General features: G+C 48.4%; 1 protein-coding gene across 1 annotated transcript in view; it reads left to right on the top strand.

Moving 5' to 3' along the window:
• The window catches only part of LOC135819198 (nuclear pore complex protein Nup133-like), a 35,050-nt gene that overhangs the window by 11,224 nt on the left and 9,010 nt on the right, over window positions 1-14,816 (top strand). The window contains exons 12-32 of the mRNA XM_065332361.1: window positions 383-456; window positions 1,201-1,291; window positions 2,031-2,111; window positions 2,559-2,634; window positions 2,858-2,888; window positions 3,413-3,592; window positions 4,504-4,648; window positions 4,920-5,029; window positions 5,630-5,736; window positions 6,375-6,474; window positions 6,919-7,059; window positions 7,643-7,745; window positions 8,493-8,536; window positions 9,036-9,083; window positions 9,753-9,835; window positions 10,203-10,285; window positions 10,691-10,839; window positions 11,043-11,082; window positions 12,732-12,850; window positions 13,414-13,473; window positions 14,034-14,136. Coding sequence (XP_065188433.1) covers window positions 383-456; window positions 1,201-1,291; window positions 2,031-2,111; window positions 2,559-2,634; window positions 2,858-2,888; window positions 3,413-3,592; window positions 4,504-4,648; window positions 4,920-5,029; window positions 5,630-5,736; window positions 6,375-6,474; window positions 6,919-7,059; window positions 7,643-7,745; window positions 8,493-8,536; window positions 9,036-9,083; window positions 9,753-9,835; window positions 10,203-10,285; window positions 10,691-10,839; window positions 11,043-11,082; window positions 12,732-12,850; window positions 13,414-13,473; window positions 14,034-14,136 — 1,968 coding nt within the window. The remainder of the gene's footprint in view (window positions 1-382; window positions 457-1,200; window positions 1,292-2,030; window positions 2,112-2,558; window positions 2,635-2,857; window positions 2,889-3,412; window positions 3,593-4,503; window positions 4,649-4,919; window positions 5,030-5,629; window positions 5,737-6,374; window positions 6,475-6,918; window positions 7,060-7,642; window positions 7,746-8,492; window positions 8,537-9,035; window positions 9,084-9,752; window positions 9,836-10,202; window positions 10,286-10,690; window positions 10,840-11,042; window positions 11,083-12,731; window positions 12,851-13,413; window positions 13,474-14,033; window positions 14,137-14,816) is intronic.

Raw genomic sequence — 14,816 nt, 5'->3', positions numbered from 1 at the left:
AACTCTTCAGCTTCAAAACATGTGCAAACACTAAGCGATTTACTTTCCTTTGACACGGACAGCGCTGTTGTGATTTTTGGGATGTTGCTTTTGTTGAAGTTGCCAACAAGTGTTCCAGTTAGTCATGTGCCTGGCAGGCTTGGGGGATTGAATCGAACAAACATGACAAGCACGGTGGGAAATAAAGTTCGATCACGGCTCCAAAAAGAAAGAAAAAACTCCTGTGTTGCTCAGCCGTGAGCCTTGTCAACAGTGCGGAAATCAGAGCATTTCTTCATGTGTAGCCACTATTCACCACACGTGTAAGAAAGTCATCACTGGCGTGTCAAGGTGTGATTTGTAAATCAACAACTGTTGTGCCTGTGTGTGTTGCTGTGTTTAGTCGGCTTCTCCATGCAAGAGGGCAGCCAGGAGAAAGTTCTTCTTGCACGCCAAATCACGCTCTCAAGCCTCGACGTAAGTTTGTTGTGGCTGGGTGCTGGCGCCGGATAGTGGTGTCGGATAGTGGTGTCTGGTGTGGGATGGGGTGGTGTGGGGTGCTAGCATCGGGCGGTTATGCCGGTTGATGGCAGTAGCGGTGGTGGTTGGTCTTGTTGTAATCACGGCCGTTGATTATGGCACTTCTGCTAGCTACTGTGCGGCCTTTGCTGTTGTCACTGCTGCTGCTGCTGTTTCTGTTGTGGCTTCTGCTGCGATTGTTGGTGTTATTGTAGCTGCCGGTAGTGGTGTTCGTCGGATTCTTATGAGCTGACCGATCCGGCTCGGTAGTGATGACATTGAACATGCCTTGTGGTTATAGTTTCACCTAACAAAACTACTACTGGGCCCACGGCCACCCTTCTTTGGTGAAAGTGTGTGTGTACTGTGGAAGCACGCTAAAACTGGGTTCAAGTAGAGAGATACGAAAGTCCGGTTGTCTTAGCTCTGGCCTGCCTGTGACATCACATTTCCAAGCCCTACGGTATGATCCTGGTGATGCTGGTGTGAAGTGGTACAATGTGGTATTTACCAGCTGGTGTGTCTTTTTGTTCTTGTTGTTGCTGCTGCTGCTGCTGCTGATGATGATGATGATGATGCTGCTGATGCTGCTGCTGTTGCTGCTACTGATATTGCTCACATTGCTGATGGTGATGCTCCTGCTGTTTCTGCTGCTGCTCCTCCTGTTGCTGCTGCTGCTGGTGGTGTTGCTGTTGCTCACAGGCACTGCGTTGTCTATCATCATGGAGGCCACGGCTGGTGCGGCTGGCCACGGCGGGAGCGTTTGATGTCACCCTCCTGTCAGCATTCGCAGGTACGTTGCCGACATTCGTCTCGTCCACCCATTGATTCCTATAGGTCATAGAAGTACATGCAAATTTGCCCACATACGGGTTGTTTGCCTTCTATAGCCCTTCCGCATGCATATCTTGCCTTCCTGCTGTCTTCGGTAGACAAGAATTTGGACTGCGTTCGCCCTCCCAATACCAGCAACCTGATGAAAATGATGTCACTGAAATGTAAACGTCCATCTACATGTACATGTACTTCTATCCGTGGCCTCCATGATGATAGACAACGCAGTGCCTGTGAGCAACAGCAACACCACCAGCAGCAGCAGCAACAGGAGGAGCAGCAGCAGAATCAGGTTGCTGGTATTGGGAGGGCGAACGCAGTCCAAATTCTTGTCTACCGAAGACAGCAGGAAGGCAAGATATGCATGCGGAAGGGCTATAGAAGGCAAACAACCCGTATGTGGGCAAATTTGTATCCGTGATGTCCGTTGAAACTTGAAACCATCTATTGTAAGACGTTCGGATCTGTGTCTTTATGTCATTCCGTTCCCGTGTGCAATAATGTTTTCCGTTGAGCGGGAATTTTTAATTACCACACTGCACTGAACTAAGATGTTGAGACATTGGGGGTCTGGCTGAGGAGTCCGAAATTCCCAATGTGCACTCGTAGCGTACTCGTTTGCCACTCACTCTATGAATGGATAAGCATGTCGTGTGGTCCGTTATTGTGTGTTTTTTTGTGCCATTTTCCTGGTGCAGATCGCCATGTGGATGTCAACAGCACAAACGGAAAGGCTGTTAATGCCGTCCAGCCTCTCTTCGACCTAGATTTGGCAGCAGGTCAGTGTTCATCTCGGGTATGTGTCTGTGTGTGTGCGTCTGTGTGCATGTGTGTGTGTGAGCGTGTGTGTGTGAGCATGTGTGTGTGTGTGAGCGTGTGTGTGAGCGTGTGTGAGCATGTGTGTGAGCGTGTGTGTGTGTGAGTGTGTGTGTGTGAGCGTGAGCGTGTGTGTGAGCGTGTGTGTGAGCGTGTGTGTGAACGTGTGTGTGAGCGTGTGTATGAGCATGTGTATGAGCATGTGTGTGAGCGTCTGTGTGAGCGCCTGTGTGAGCGTGTGAGTGACCGTGTGTGTGTGTGTGTGTGTGTGTGTGTGTCAAGTGTGTGTGTGTGTGTGTGCGTGTGCGTGCATGCGCGCGCTTGTGCGTGCTTGAGTGTGGGTCTTTTCTGTTTATAGTGTTTAACCTAGTTCTTTTTTTGTTTGTTTGTTTGATGATGTTTCTGTCCAGTGGATGGTGGTGATTCTCGGCTGCTTGTTGTTCTTGTCGATCGCAGTTGTCTGCCCAGTCCAGAGGCCACAGCCAGGTGAGGTGATAGACGTTTTGTGTGTTTGTGTGTTTTGTATGCTTGGTTGTGTGTGTGTGTGTGTGCATGCGTGTTTGTGTGTGTGTGTGTGTGTGTGTGTTGGGGGGGGGGGGAGGGGGGGGGGGGGCTGTTCTTTTTTTCTGCTGAGGATTGCACCAAGCGGTAGACTCTGAGTGCGTGTGTCTTTTTGTGTGTGTGTTTTTTCCTGTGTTGCTGTTGACAGTGCTCGGACGGTTGCCGAAAGCTCCTCATCGGTAAGGTTTCATTGCCTGCCACTTGTTCATTTTCTGTTGCTGCTGCTGTTGCCACTGCTGCTGCCACTGTTCCTGTTCTTACTGTTATTTGCTGTTGTTGTTGCTGCTGCCACTGCTGCTTCTGCTGCTGCTATAGCGGCGTTCATGTGACAACTGTGCAGTGTGTTATCCGACTCCTGTAGTGTTCTACGCAGAGCGATGTGTTGACACTGCCCTGGAATTTGTTGTTAACACTGGCACATGTGTCATGGCCAGGGTTATTCTGAGTGACGTTACTTCAAGACAGTACAGGGAATTCTGTCTCTGGACTGTCTTATATTAGCCATCTTTGTATCTTCTCCTTTATCCGTGGTGATGTCCTCCTGGGTGAACATTTGGAAACAATCACTGTACGTGGTGTACCCAAGGACTGTTCGTGTGTTGCGGATTGGAGGTGAAGTGAAAAAAGTAACTTCAGTTTGGAAATGTGTGTTTTATGTTCCTGCTTTCTGCTTGTCGCTGCGGCCATTGTTGTGGTCATGCAGGCATCGTCAGGCACTGTGGTGTCCGTACCGCCGAGCAGTGAGCTGTCTCGTAACGCCGTCGCCAGCAGCAGCTTTGCCACTGGCGGCGGCAGTGCTGGCGTTAGCGGTGGCGGCGGCGGTGGAGATCGCTACATGCAGCTGCGTAGCGCCTTCCTGACCTTCTGCCAGTCTGAGAGCCAGGTAAGCATCAACACGTTACTGTAAACTGCCAAATGTTTGCGATGTATTATCATGTCAAGGTTCTAGCCAGGTCAATATAGTAGGGGGGGGGGGGGGGGGGGGCGGGCATGGGAAAAAGTTACCCCATGACCCATTTTTTCCATTGTCCAAAATTGTCTTGCCATGCGAAATGTAACATACAGAGTGAACCCCGGCTTCACTCCTCACAAATGTGCCTTTATGAACCCTTAGTAGTGACTATCGACTGTATTTTCGTTGAATGGCGTGAAAAAACACAAAAATCGGAAAATAAGTAGGGGGCGGCACTTTTTCACAGGGGGGCGCACAAACGGAGTAGGGGGCGCTGCGCCCCCCTACCCCCCTTTGGCTAGAACCCTGCATGTTTGTGCAGGAGAGATGCGAAGTTGCACACTCTTGTTCATCTACTCTTGATAACATTAATCAACATATTCTCACTGTCTTGTTCAGACGTGCCACCTGATCATAGCTAGGAATCTGGATCGTTTTGATTCCATGTCTTTCACATTCTCTTAGTTTCATGTACGTTTTGAGTGGTGAAAGCCACTACCTGGAGCTGGACAGTCGACCATGAGAAAAGTATTGTATTGTAAAGTGGTTGCATGGTGTTGAAGATGGTGTCGTTATTCACGAGTTGTTGTTACACCCGAGGTTATTATTCTGCGCCTTTAGCTGTACGTAGAAATTTGTGGGTATGTGTAATGTATGTCAGCTGTATGTTGTGCCGTTCGTGTTTATAGCACCATGATCCGCAAAGTACTTGTGTGTTTTACTGACCCACTGTGTCTTTCATCTGTTCCTTCTCTCTCTCTCTCTCTCTCTCTCTCTCTCTCTCTCTCTCTCTCTCTCTCTCTCTCTCTCTCTCTCTCTCCACACTCACACACTCACAACAGAATCAATGCAAGGCGGCATGCCAGTGTCTGTTCCCGACCGTCACGGCAGAGCTGGATCGTGCTCTGATACAGCTCAGCTGTGAGCTCATCAATGATCGTGGTGTTAACGATCCAAGATGGGCCGAGCGCACCGCGATGACAGCAAGTATGTCCGGTGCTGCTTTTCTGCCGTTGCTGGCACCACTGAAACCCAGTGACGTGTTTACCAGTTCACACACGTTTGTGTATTTACTCACATGTGAATGCAGTATGCCCTGATGTCCCTTATCTCCAGTGTCTAGTCTATTTTGGGTTGCTATGTTGGGTGTTTCATTGTGTGCGTATGTGTGTGCGTGCGCACGTGTGTGTGTGTCTGTCTGCCTGTTTGCCCGTCTGTATACTGACTGACGGCTGTGGTGCTGTGTATTTGTTGCTAGATCCGCTGTCCACGGCATCATTGCTCTCGGCTCAGCAGGACTTGAACAACACACAGAATGTCCACGACATGTTCTTGCAGTTTGTCATTGCCATGGAGTGGTGGGACAAGGTTTGTAACTCTGTATGTGTGTGTGTGAACGTGTGTGTGTGTGTGTACGTGTGTGTGTGTGTACGTATGTGTGTGTGTGTGTGTGTGTGTGTCCCATACGGTGCGATGGTGTGTACAGTTGATTTCGTAAAGTTTCTGCTGAACAACTCACTGGAATATTGTGGAAATTGCCCATTCGACGACGCACAATAGCCTTGCACGTAGTGGCAGTCACCCTTTTTTTGCCACTCTTCAAACCAATGTCAGCAAGCACTGCTCAACTGTAGAAATCTGGATTTTGCTGAGCCTATGCTTCACCGTCGCTACTCTGAGTTTCATGCTTACGCAATCATCAGGCAACATGAGGATGCTACTGGCCATGCGGGTATCAATAGCATCGTTATGTTGCCTGATGATTGCGTCAGCATAGAGTGGCGACAAACTTGCCCTGTCCATTGTTGATCCGTGTAGTTATTGCAATACGCTCTACCTCCGCCGTGTTGAGCACTGTCAGTACACTGGGTGCATCCTCTGGTGACTCTGAGTGTGTATGTGTGTGTGTGTGTGTGTGTGTGTGTGTGTGTGTGTGTGTGTGTGTGCATATGTTGTGTGTCTCTGTAGCTGGGCGTTGTTGCCAACGGTGACCAGCTGGTTGCCACGGAGCTAGTACTCGGCGAGCACAGTGAGAAAGTAGCAGCGGCCGCAGCTCTCGTGTCTCACCACTGCAAGTGAGTGTTGTCTGCTGCTGGGTTGTATTTCTGTGTAGTCAGTTATAGGCGATTCAGACTACGGCCAAAATCACATCTGAACTTGAGTTTCCATGGTGATGCAGTCGTGTTTCAAATGATTCTTCACAATCGCTGATCGAACATGTCTGAATCGTAGAAACGTGGGCACAGTTGGCCGTAGTCTGAATAGCCTATTAGTCCATAACTCTCTCTCTCCCCCCCCCCCCCCCCCCCAGAATGTGCAACTGCCGAAGAACGAACAGGCTAGAATTTCACCAAGCGCAGCATGTCGTTATATACATAGTGACACCACTGTGTATAGACTGTACATGAAAATAAAAGGGCCTAGATTGCGAGGCTGCCCCCCCCCCCCCCCCCCCTCCAGTTCTTCAGCACCCGATGGTACTTTACTCGCTATAGGCGAGTAGTGCAACTGATCTCTCACTGGCTGCTGCCTGGTTGTGCTCTGCTCTGCGACTGGTAGTGGATCTGGTCTTCTAACGGGTTGCTGTTGATTACTGGTGGTGTTGCTGCTGCTGTGTGTGTGTGTGTGTGTGTGTGTGTGTGTGTGTTCGTGTGTGTGTGTGTGTGTGTGTGTTCGTGTGTTCGTGTGTCTGCGTGCTGTTGATCGTTTGCAGGCACCCGGGAGTCTTAGACCAGGCCGTGGAGCATGCACTGTCTCAACGCGAGAGTGCCGGCTCGGCTACCACGTCACCACATCACAAGTTTTACCACCAGGTACTGCTACTGTCCAGGGGCTGATAGGTGTGCAGTTGTTGATATGGTGGTGGTGGGGGAGGGTAGTAGGGTCGGGTGTCAGGCTAGTGTAGAGAGACGCACGGTCGGGCACGGGCTTGTCACTGACCACCAATTTACCTGTCTAGAAAAGTAGAAACACGCACGCGCGCGTTGTTGTCTAAGCACCACTTAACCCTTTGCATGCTGGGCCCCTTTCTCCGATTTCTCCTGGTGGAGTTTGACCGCACAGCTCCAAATGAAATTTATTCTCATTTCAGTTCACCTTGATGGATTTTCATCATCCTGGGCTTGTTGGAAAGGTCAGGACTAAGAGAAAACCCCTGATCACCATGTTAGTGGTCAGCTCTTTTACCGACAGTAGTACCTACCACCGACGTCCCTGACTGAATTTCTATTTCTGCTGTTGTCGCCGCCACCTTGCAGGTGGAGCACATCTCTGACATCATCGCCTCGCTGGTAGAGTGTCTACGTCAGCAGCTGGCTGCCTCCGTTTCGTCGGCGGGCGGCAGCAACTCTGCGGAGCAAGACACGGAGCTCTTCCTGACGACAAACACCATCGTAGAGGTTAGTGTGTTATGGTCATTCACGAGTGTCTACCGTATGTTCGTAAGTGTGTTCTAGTCGTGCGCGAGTGCCTGTGTTTGATGTTTGATGTCGGAGCACCTGCGGTGAAGTTCGGATGCAGTAAAACCTCACTAAGAAGCAACCCTTCGAAACCAGTTGCTCTCTTTGTAGTTATTCTCGGGCACTGCTCTAACCTCCTGGGCTGAACATTCCTTTGAGCACGATTTGACGGTATTCTCGAAGTAGTGCGGGTACTGTAGTGCTCAGCGCACACATCATGATACCAAGTAGCTCCTGTAGTGCATATCTGATATCACATCATGATACCAAGTAGCTCCTGTAGTGCATATCTGATATGTGCTACAGTAGCGTATGAAAACTTGGGGTGAAACGGTCGTGATACTGTTTTTTTGGTGGCTCACTTTCCCCTCTCTACTCCTGTCCATCTATTTTTCTCTCTCTCTCTCTCTCTCTCTCTCTCTCTCTCTCTCTCTCTCTCTCTCTCTCTCTCTCTCATCTCTCTCTCTCTCTCTCTCTCTCTCTCTCTCTCTCTCTCTCTCTACTGTACTTACTACCCATGCAGGCGTTCCTATCCTCAGCCCACCAGCAGAGGGTGAAGACATACGTAGTGTTTTCCCCCAGTGTGTTACAGCGTGGTAACCAGTCTGAATACTTACCATGGACAGGTAGGTACCATGCAACTAGCCAACACCAATACCAATACCAACCACTGAACTAGTCCACACCAACATTAACACCAACAACTAGCCTGTGCCAATACCAACAATAACTATCCCACACCAACACCAACAACTACCAATAATTTACTGTAAAGCAAGACTCTTTCCTACACTTGTTTGCAATTCCGTTGATCACCGAGCAGCTGCAGAGAGTGCTCAATGTCAAAGACAGAGCTTAGTACATAGCAGACTCAGCGGAGGACGTTCAGGTTTGTTGTAGCTCAGAGTTTCATGCCGCGAGGCAATAATCACACAGCTGATGTGGAACTTGGTGAATCTTGGTGTTTCAATGAACCTGAACATCCTTTGCTGAGTCTGCTATGTTCTGACGCTTCTTTATATTCATGCATTTCACGATGTTGTTGCACACTAGAATCACGGTCAACACATTGGCGACGTGTTGCGCGTGCACTTGACTTTTCTGTCTTTTTTTCAAGTAAACTTTCCGTTGTGGTTTGGAAGGAAATATTTAGCATTCACAGACATGTCTGAACTCATCAGCCCTAGATGTTGTCTTTTCAATGCAAGTGTCTTGTCCAAGACCAGTGTGCGTGCATGGTTACATACACATACATATACCCGGAAATATGTATAATACATACAAAGGAGTCCACAAAGGACGAAACAGTTCTGTCCGCAGCTTCAGTACATGCAATCATACATGTGTGTGTTTTATTTCCGCATGGTTTGCAGCATCGTCTGGTAATGCAGGTGCCCGTGCCTCTCTTCTTCGACTGGTAGGTGATAGAGTTTGTCTGTTTGTGCATGTTTGCGCGCGACTTTGTAAGTGTACAAGCCTGTTAGGATGGATGCACATGCATGCATATGCCGTATTGTGTCTTTTCTCGCAATTTGCTTTCCCTTTGTTTACTGTTCGTATCAATATGCCGTATTCCCTGCCCCTCGGTAGCGCCCAGTACAGTACCTGACTAGGTTGTATTGGGAATCTGCGATTTTGTCTGTGTGTACACCACTGTCTGTGTGTCTGTGCGTCTGAACCTGCATGTATCCGTGTCCATGTTGTGTCCTTATGTGCGTGCATGCGCATATGTTTGCCTCTGTGTGTGCGTGCGTGTGTATCCATGTCTGTTCGTGCATGTTGTATGTTTGCGTGCGTGTGTGTGTGTGTGTGTGTGTGTATGTGTGTGTGTGTGTATGTATGTACAAATGTGTGTGTGTGTGTATGTATGTATGTATGTGTGTGTGTGTGTGTATTCTATACATGTATGCATGTAGTTTACACTGGTTGTGGAGAGGGCTATTCCGGCTGCAAGTCGCTCAGCTGTAAGTCCAGTCATGTAGTGTCTCGCTGTCACTCTATATCCGTACGGCTAGTAGCTGTGCCAATCTTGTTACTTAGTTGTTAGGTCTCATCAGCAGACCTCGGAGTGATTCGTGCCGGACTGATCGCATTGAAATCTAGTGCAAAACAAAGAATTTAGAATTGGCTCAAGTCAACGTGTCAAAGTCATTCTAATTCGGTGAATGCAGCAAACTTTGTGCCAAGGCTGAAACCATCTTGGCTTCATCTTTTCACGCTGTTAGGAAACTGTTCTGGAACTCGCCTGCCTCTCTCTCTCTCTCTTCTCTCTCTCTCTCTCTCTCTCTCTCTCTCTCTCTCTCTCTCTCTCTCTCTCTCTCTCTCTCTCTCTCTCTCTCTCTCTTTCTCTCTCGTTTTCTCTCTCTCTCTCACTCACTCACTCTCACACTCTCTCACTCTCTCTCACTCACTCTTTCTCTCTCACTCTCTCTCTCTCTCTCTCTCTCTCTCTCTCTCTCTCTCTCTCTCTCTCTCTCTCTCTCTCTCTCTCTCTCTAACTCTCTCTCTCTTTCTATGCTGCTGCAACAGTTACTGCTATTTCCACCAATATGGGCGTCCGTGTGGGTGTTTTCATTGTCGTTGAGGCTTTGCTTATACTCTGTATGTGTACATATGGCTGTATGTCGGTCCAGGTGCAACAGGATCTCTTCGCCCAGCTGAGTCGACTGGCCGACAACATCCTGGACGGATTCCGCATTCAGTTGCTCTCAGCTAAGTAAGACCAGCATGCCAATGTCACTGCTGTTGTTGTCAACTTGGGGGGGGGGGGGGGGTCCGTAGGTGTACCGTATTTCCTGGAACGTTAGCCGCACTTCGAAACGCTTTAAGAAAAAAAACTCGAAACTCGCCTCTGCGGCTTAGACTCTGAATGCTGGATGTGGTTCGACCAGCGCTGCAGCGTTCCATGGATATGGTGCATGTATGGTGTGCAGAGGGGTGCGGCTAACACACTCCGGAAAATACAGTAATGAGTGATTTTGTAAGTTTTTGTTACACAAACCAACCTCAGCCAAAGGGCTATGTGTACAAGTGTGTGCACGTGTATGTGTGAACATGTTTGTTCTTGTGTTTGTCTTTTGTAGGTCAGTGAATGTCAGCGCAGCACGTTTAGAGGAGCTGCAAGGTGATATGGAAAGTGCAAGGCGACAGATAATACAGCCATTCCGTGAGTTTTGTTCAATGTGTTGCTCTTGTACATCTGTACGTTTATGTGTGTGTGTGTGTGTGTGTGTGTGTGTGTGTGTGTGTGTGTGTGTGTGTGTGTGTGTGTGTGTGTGTGTGTGTGTGTGTGTGTGTGTGTGTGTGTGTGTGTGTGTGTGTGTGTGTGTGTGTGTGTGTGTGTGTGTGTGTGTGTGTGTGTGTGTGTGTGTGTGTGTGTGTGTGTGTGTGTGTGTGTGTGTGTGTGTGTGTGTGTGTGTTACAAATACTCATCAGAGTTTGCTGTTCAAGATTCACATGCTGTTCATTCCAATTACCCACATTCTCGTTCGAAGCATGCTTCGCCTCCTTACACCCCAGGCCCCGATAGCATGGAGGAGTTTGAATGTGGCTTGTTTGTGCTTATCTATAGTGGACCATGGCCAGCGTGAAACAGCTCGTCAGCTAGCAGAGCGCTACGGTGATTTTGCAGCACTCATCTCCCTGGATGAGTCATCGTCGGGCAGCGGTGGTGGAGGTGACGACCATCTGATGTCCTATATGTGCAAGTTTGCTGAGCAGGTGAGTGACGTGTGAGCAGCTTACTGTATGCAGTACCAGGGCTTGTGAGCAGGCTAGGGGATTGCACAGGTATTGTCGTCTTGGCCTGCTAGTAAGCGTGGGGAGTCTGGGGACCTCACGCGCCTATGCCGTGTGTGCGTGTCTGTGTGTGCGTGTGTGTGCATGTGTGTGTGTGTGTGCTTGTATCTTTTGTTTCTGTGCAGGGATTTGCTGAATACGTGTTCAAGTACTATCTAGATCAAGGTGAGTGTGTGTGTGTGTGTGTGCGTTTCTTACTCACTGTACAGTAGAACCACGATTACCGTACGCGCTCGAATACAAGCCCCCCCCCCCCCCCCCCTCGAATAGAGCCCGTCTGTCAGAGGGAATCAAAATAATAAAGCTCCGTCTCGTATAAAAGCCCGGGGCTATAGTCGAGCGCGCAAAGTCCGTACGATGCAGTGCAGTACATGAACCGTGTACGGTATGCAAGTGCAACATGGTGCACTTATTGCACCCAAACTGCAGTCATGGATACCTACTGCACATTGAGGAGCTCTCAGTGAGCGAAACAGCTGTCTGTAGGATATGCAACATCTATCCAAGAATGAACTTCCTCGCTATGGTGTGGTGAATGTGGGCCAAGAGCACAGTGTGGAGACGTGGACACTTTCTAAAAAGATATCACTGTACAATATTTTTGGAAGCGTGTTTTTATTGACCGCATAAAATAATGATTCAAAGAAAGAAACGCACTCAAGCATTGCACCCGGGAGGCAAAAATGAACTCAATCCCTAGCCTAGGCTCAACACTGTACAATAGGCTTATCTGTTTCACAAGGACATTTCGGTGGGCTTATACGTGGGCATGGGCTTATACGCCGACACCATGTTGTGCTATTGTAAAGTATCAAGGAAGTGAGAAGTACACTGCTGAAAACCACTGTGCAAACAAAAACAACCGATGATTGTGCTGAAATGTACGAAAAAAAACTATAATGTGCTGTACTACATACATGGTATGGCCAAGAGTCCATAATTTATGGACTCTTGGTATGACCTAGGCCCATGGGCTTGTACGATGAAGCTTTGTGATGTTCGAACAAACCCTGGGCTTATACGCGGGATTCTACGGTATGTGTGCTGTACACGTATGCATTACTGTCCAGTGTACATGTCACATTGTTTGGAAAACTGACAGTAGTACCAAGCAACCAGGTGTTATACTGGTGTGAAACTGGTGTAAAACTGGTGTGAAAATCGTGTGAAAGTCGTGTGAAAGTCGTGTGAAACTGATGGGAAACTGATGGGAAACTCGTGTGAAGCTGGTGTGAAAGTCGTGTGAAGCTGGTGTGAAACTGTATGAAACTAGTGTGACCGCGGTGTACCACCCAGCCAGTTGTCACCCACCCCCTGCATCGACAAAGCGCAAGCTGGTGGCAGCGTGAGATTGAGAATGATGATGCTGTGGCGGGCTGTGACTGTGAACAGTAATCACCTGTGGTGGGAGTGTGTGTGTGTACGCTGAACAGGCATTGACTGGACAGTTATCACCTGTGCTGGGTGTGTGTGTGTGTGTGTGTGTGTACGCTGAGCGTGCTTTAGCGCAGTTTTCCCGCCGCTTCTATCAGTATAAAAAAGCTGCAGTGGAATTCTTGACTTCATTCAGCAAGTTCACTGTTGTAACTGAGGATGTCCAAGATTGCCTGATGCGTCCAGCCCAGATGAATGCCCTCCGCTATGTAGCAAAGATGCTGCTGTGTTGTTCTCCAGGATTCACCTGGTTGGACTAAGTGGAGATGAAGGTAGGATCCGGTTTCACTAATAACTGAACTTTGGCGTGTGTCTGTGTGTGTCTGTGTGTGTCTGTGTGTGTGTGTGTGTGTGTGTGTGTGTTCTTTGTTTGTTTTCAGGCAAACTCGCCAAGTTGCTCAGCCAACCCGCAGCTCTGCATCAGAAACTAACGGCGTTCCTGGAGCCACACACGAAGCTGAAATGGCTTCACTGCTTGGGACAAGGAGACTTCAATACCGTACGTATGATGTGTCTTGGGTTTTAGGTCCGTTGGCCTTACAATCCCTGTCCTTTCCTCCTCCCCTACCTGGTAGCATGAGAATTTTAAATTTTATCTGCGGATCGGGTTCCCTTATTTTCTCGTTACGACCTGTCCTCTTAGCATGCAACTGGCGCTGACAGACGTTCTCTTCCTTTATGGGTCTACACCTAGACCTAGAATGATGCGAGGGTGTCCTTTCATTTCACATCTCGTCTGGCTTTGGCTGTATTACTAAACTGGGATCATATTTGACATATATCTGGCAGATGGAAATGTTTAGGGCAACAGGATTTTCATGAAAGTAGTCAGTGCTTTGCATATCTTATCTGGCTTTGACGGTCTTCTAAAGTGCTGTTTGTACACACAAAAATTCTATGAAAGAAATCCTCACTGGAAAGCTTCCTGATTCGCAAAACTAAAATGCATATGATAGGTGGGGTTGATTGAAATACAAAATATAAATTCTGCAAAAAGTGTAGTGTCCCAGTTCATTCTCTCTTTTTTTGACTTTTTGTTCCATGTTCTTGTTTTCTCCCCAGGCTTACTCAACACTCCGTGATTTGGCCGATGACGAGACGGTATACCTGTCCAAGAAGAAGGTACGGAAACATTTCTGCAGGGCACCCGTCCAAGGGGTCTGTGAAAATCTGTGCTGTATAGCTGGGGTGCTCTACTATGTCCAAGGTCCTGGTCAAAATGACTGGTGTAGGATTTGCATTGTTACTTTGCGGACTATTTGAAAAGTTTGTAAAGAAGGGTCGTGAAACTAATAGGTCTGCATACTTTGCATGTCCACAGTATGCAGTGGAGAGGGAGAGGAAGCTGTGTTGCAACATCGAGTTTCTCGTTATAATCGGGAGCGCTCTTAGTGCAGTGGAGTGTCGGCTTACGTTGAGTCCATAGTATGTGCTATCTCTGGAGTATTTCGTACTGAAAGGTATAGCTGTATTTCTCTCTGTTCTTTGTGATTGTGACCAGTTAATGTTGGTTATTGATATTGTAGACTGTATGTAGACAGGAGAGGTTCCACCGCTGGAAACTGCTGCTTGCTTCAGGGTCTGAGTATGCAGCTTGGCTCTGTCATGGTATGCGTGTGTGTGCGTGTGTGTACGTGTGTGTGTGTATCTGTGTGTGTGCACGCTTGGTTGTCTTGTTACAGACGCTGCTATCTCTGTCCAAGCTATCCTACCTGGCCAGTGACCATGGCGATGATGGAGACGCCGAGACTATCACTGTTGACCCGAACGATCACATTTTCATGGGTAAGGAAGGCAACAACAAACCTATCGATGTTCACCCCTTAGGGCGCATTCAGACTACCGATAAAAAGTGACTAATTGGGAAGTTTCCAAGTTGATCACGTGACGTTACTGGCACGTTACCGGCGGAAAAGTTATATTGCCGCGGCTGCTGCGGTAGTAAAACGTTTCCGGCAATAAAATGCTCAGGCTGGGAAAAGGGGTGCCGCGGTGAGAGCTGCAAAACTTATGTACCGGTGACGTTAGTCATCGGTAGTGCCAATGTCCTTCACGGTTTGACGGGATTCACGGTAGTCTGAACGCGCCCTTATCGGACATTGGTCGTGAGACCTACCACTTCACCCTCACCGTTTATGGTGCTGCATCTGCCACCCTGGTATAATCAGGCATGGCAATGGCCTGGCACGAGTGAAACTTTTCTCTAAACACCTGGTTGTGTTTCTCAGCATCGTAAGCCGGTGAAACGCGGATGTGCAAACTTTAACATAAGTAGAACAAATGATGCCAACATAATACCATATTATAGACAGTGTTTATATTCCCATAAACACCGGAGGATGCACCCAGTGTGCTGACAGTGCTCAACACCATGGCGGAGGCAGAGCGTAATACAGAACAGAACAACAAGGACAATCAAGGCTTGTTTGCTGCGACTTCAAATTCATGCTCTCGCAATCATCAGG

This window comes from Sycon ciliatum, chromosome 6 (genome assembly GCF_964019385.1).
Source record: "Sycon ciliatum chromosome 6, ocSycCili1.1, whole genome shotgun sequence".
Classification (NCBI taxonomy): domain Eukaryota; kingdom Metazoa; phylum Porifera; class Calcarea; order Leucosolenida; family Sycettidae; genus Sycon; species Sycon ciliatum.
The sequence above is the reverse complement of the archived record's forward strand: the minus strand, read 5'-3'. Positions and strand labels throughout refer to the sequence as shown.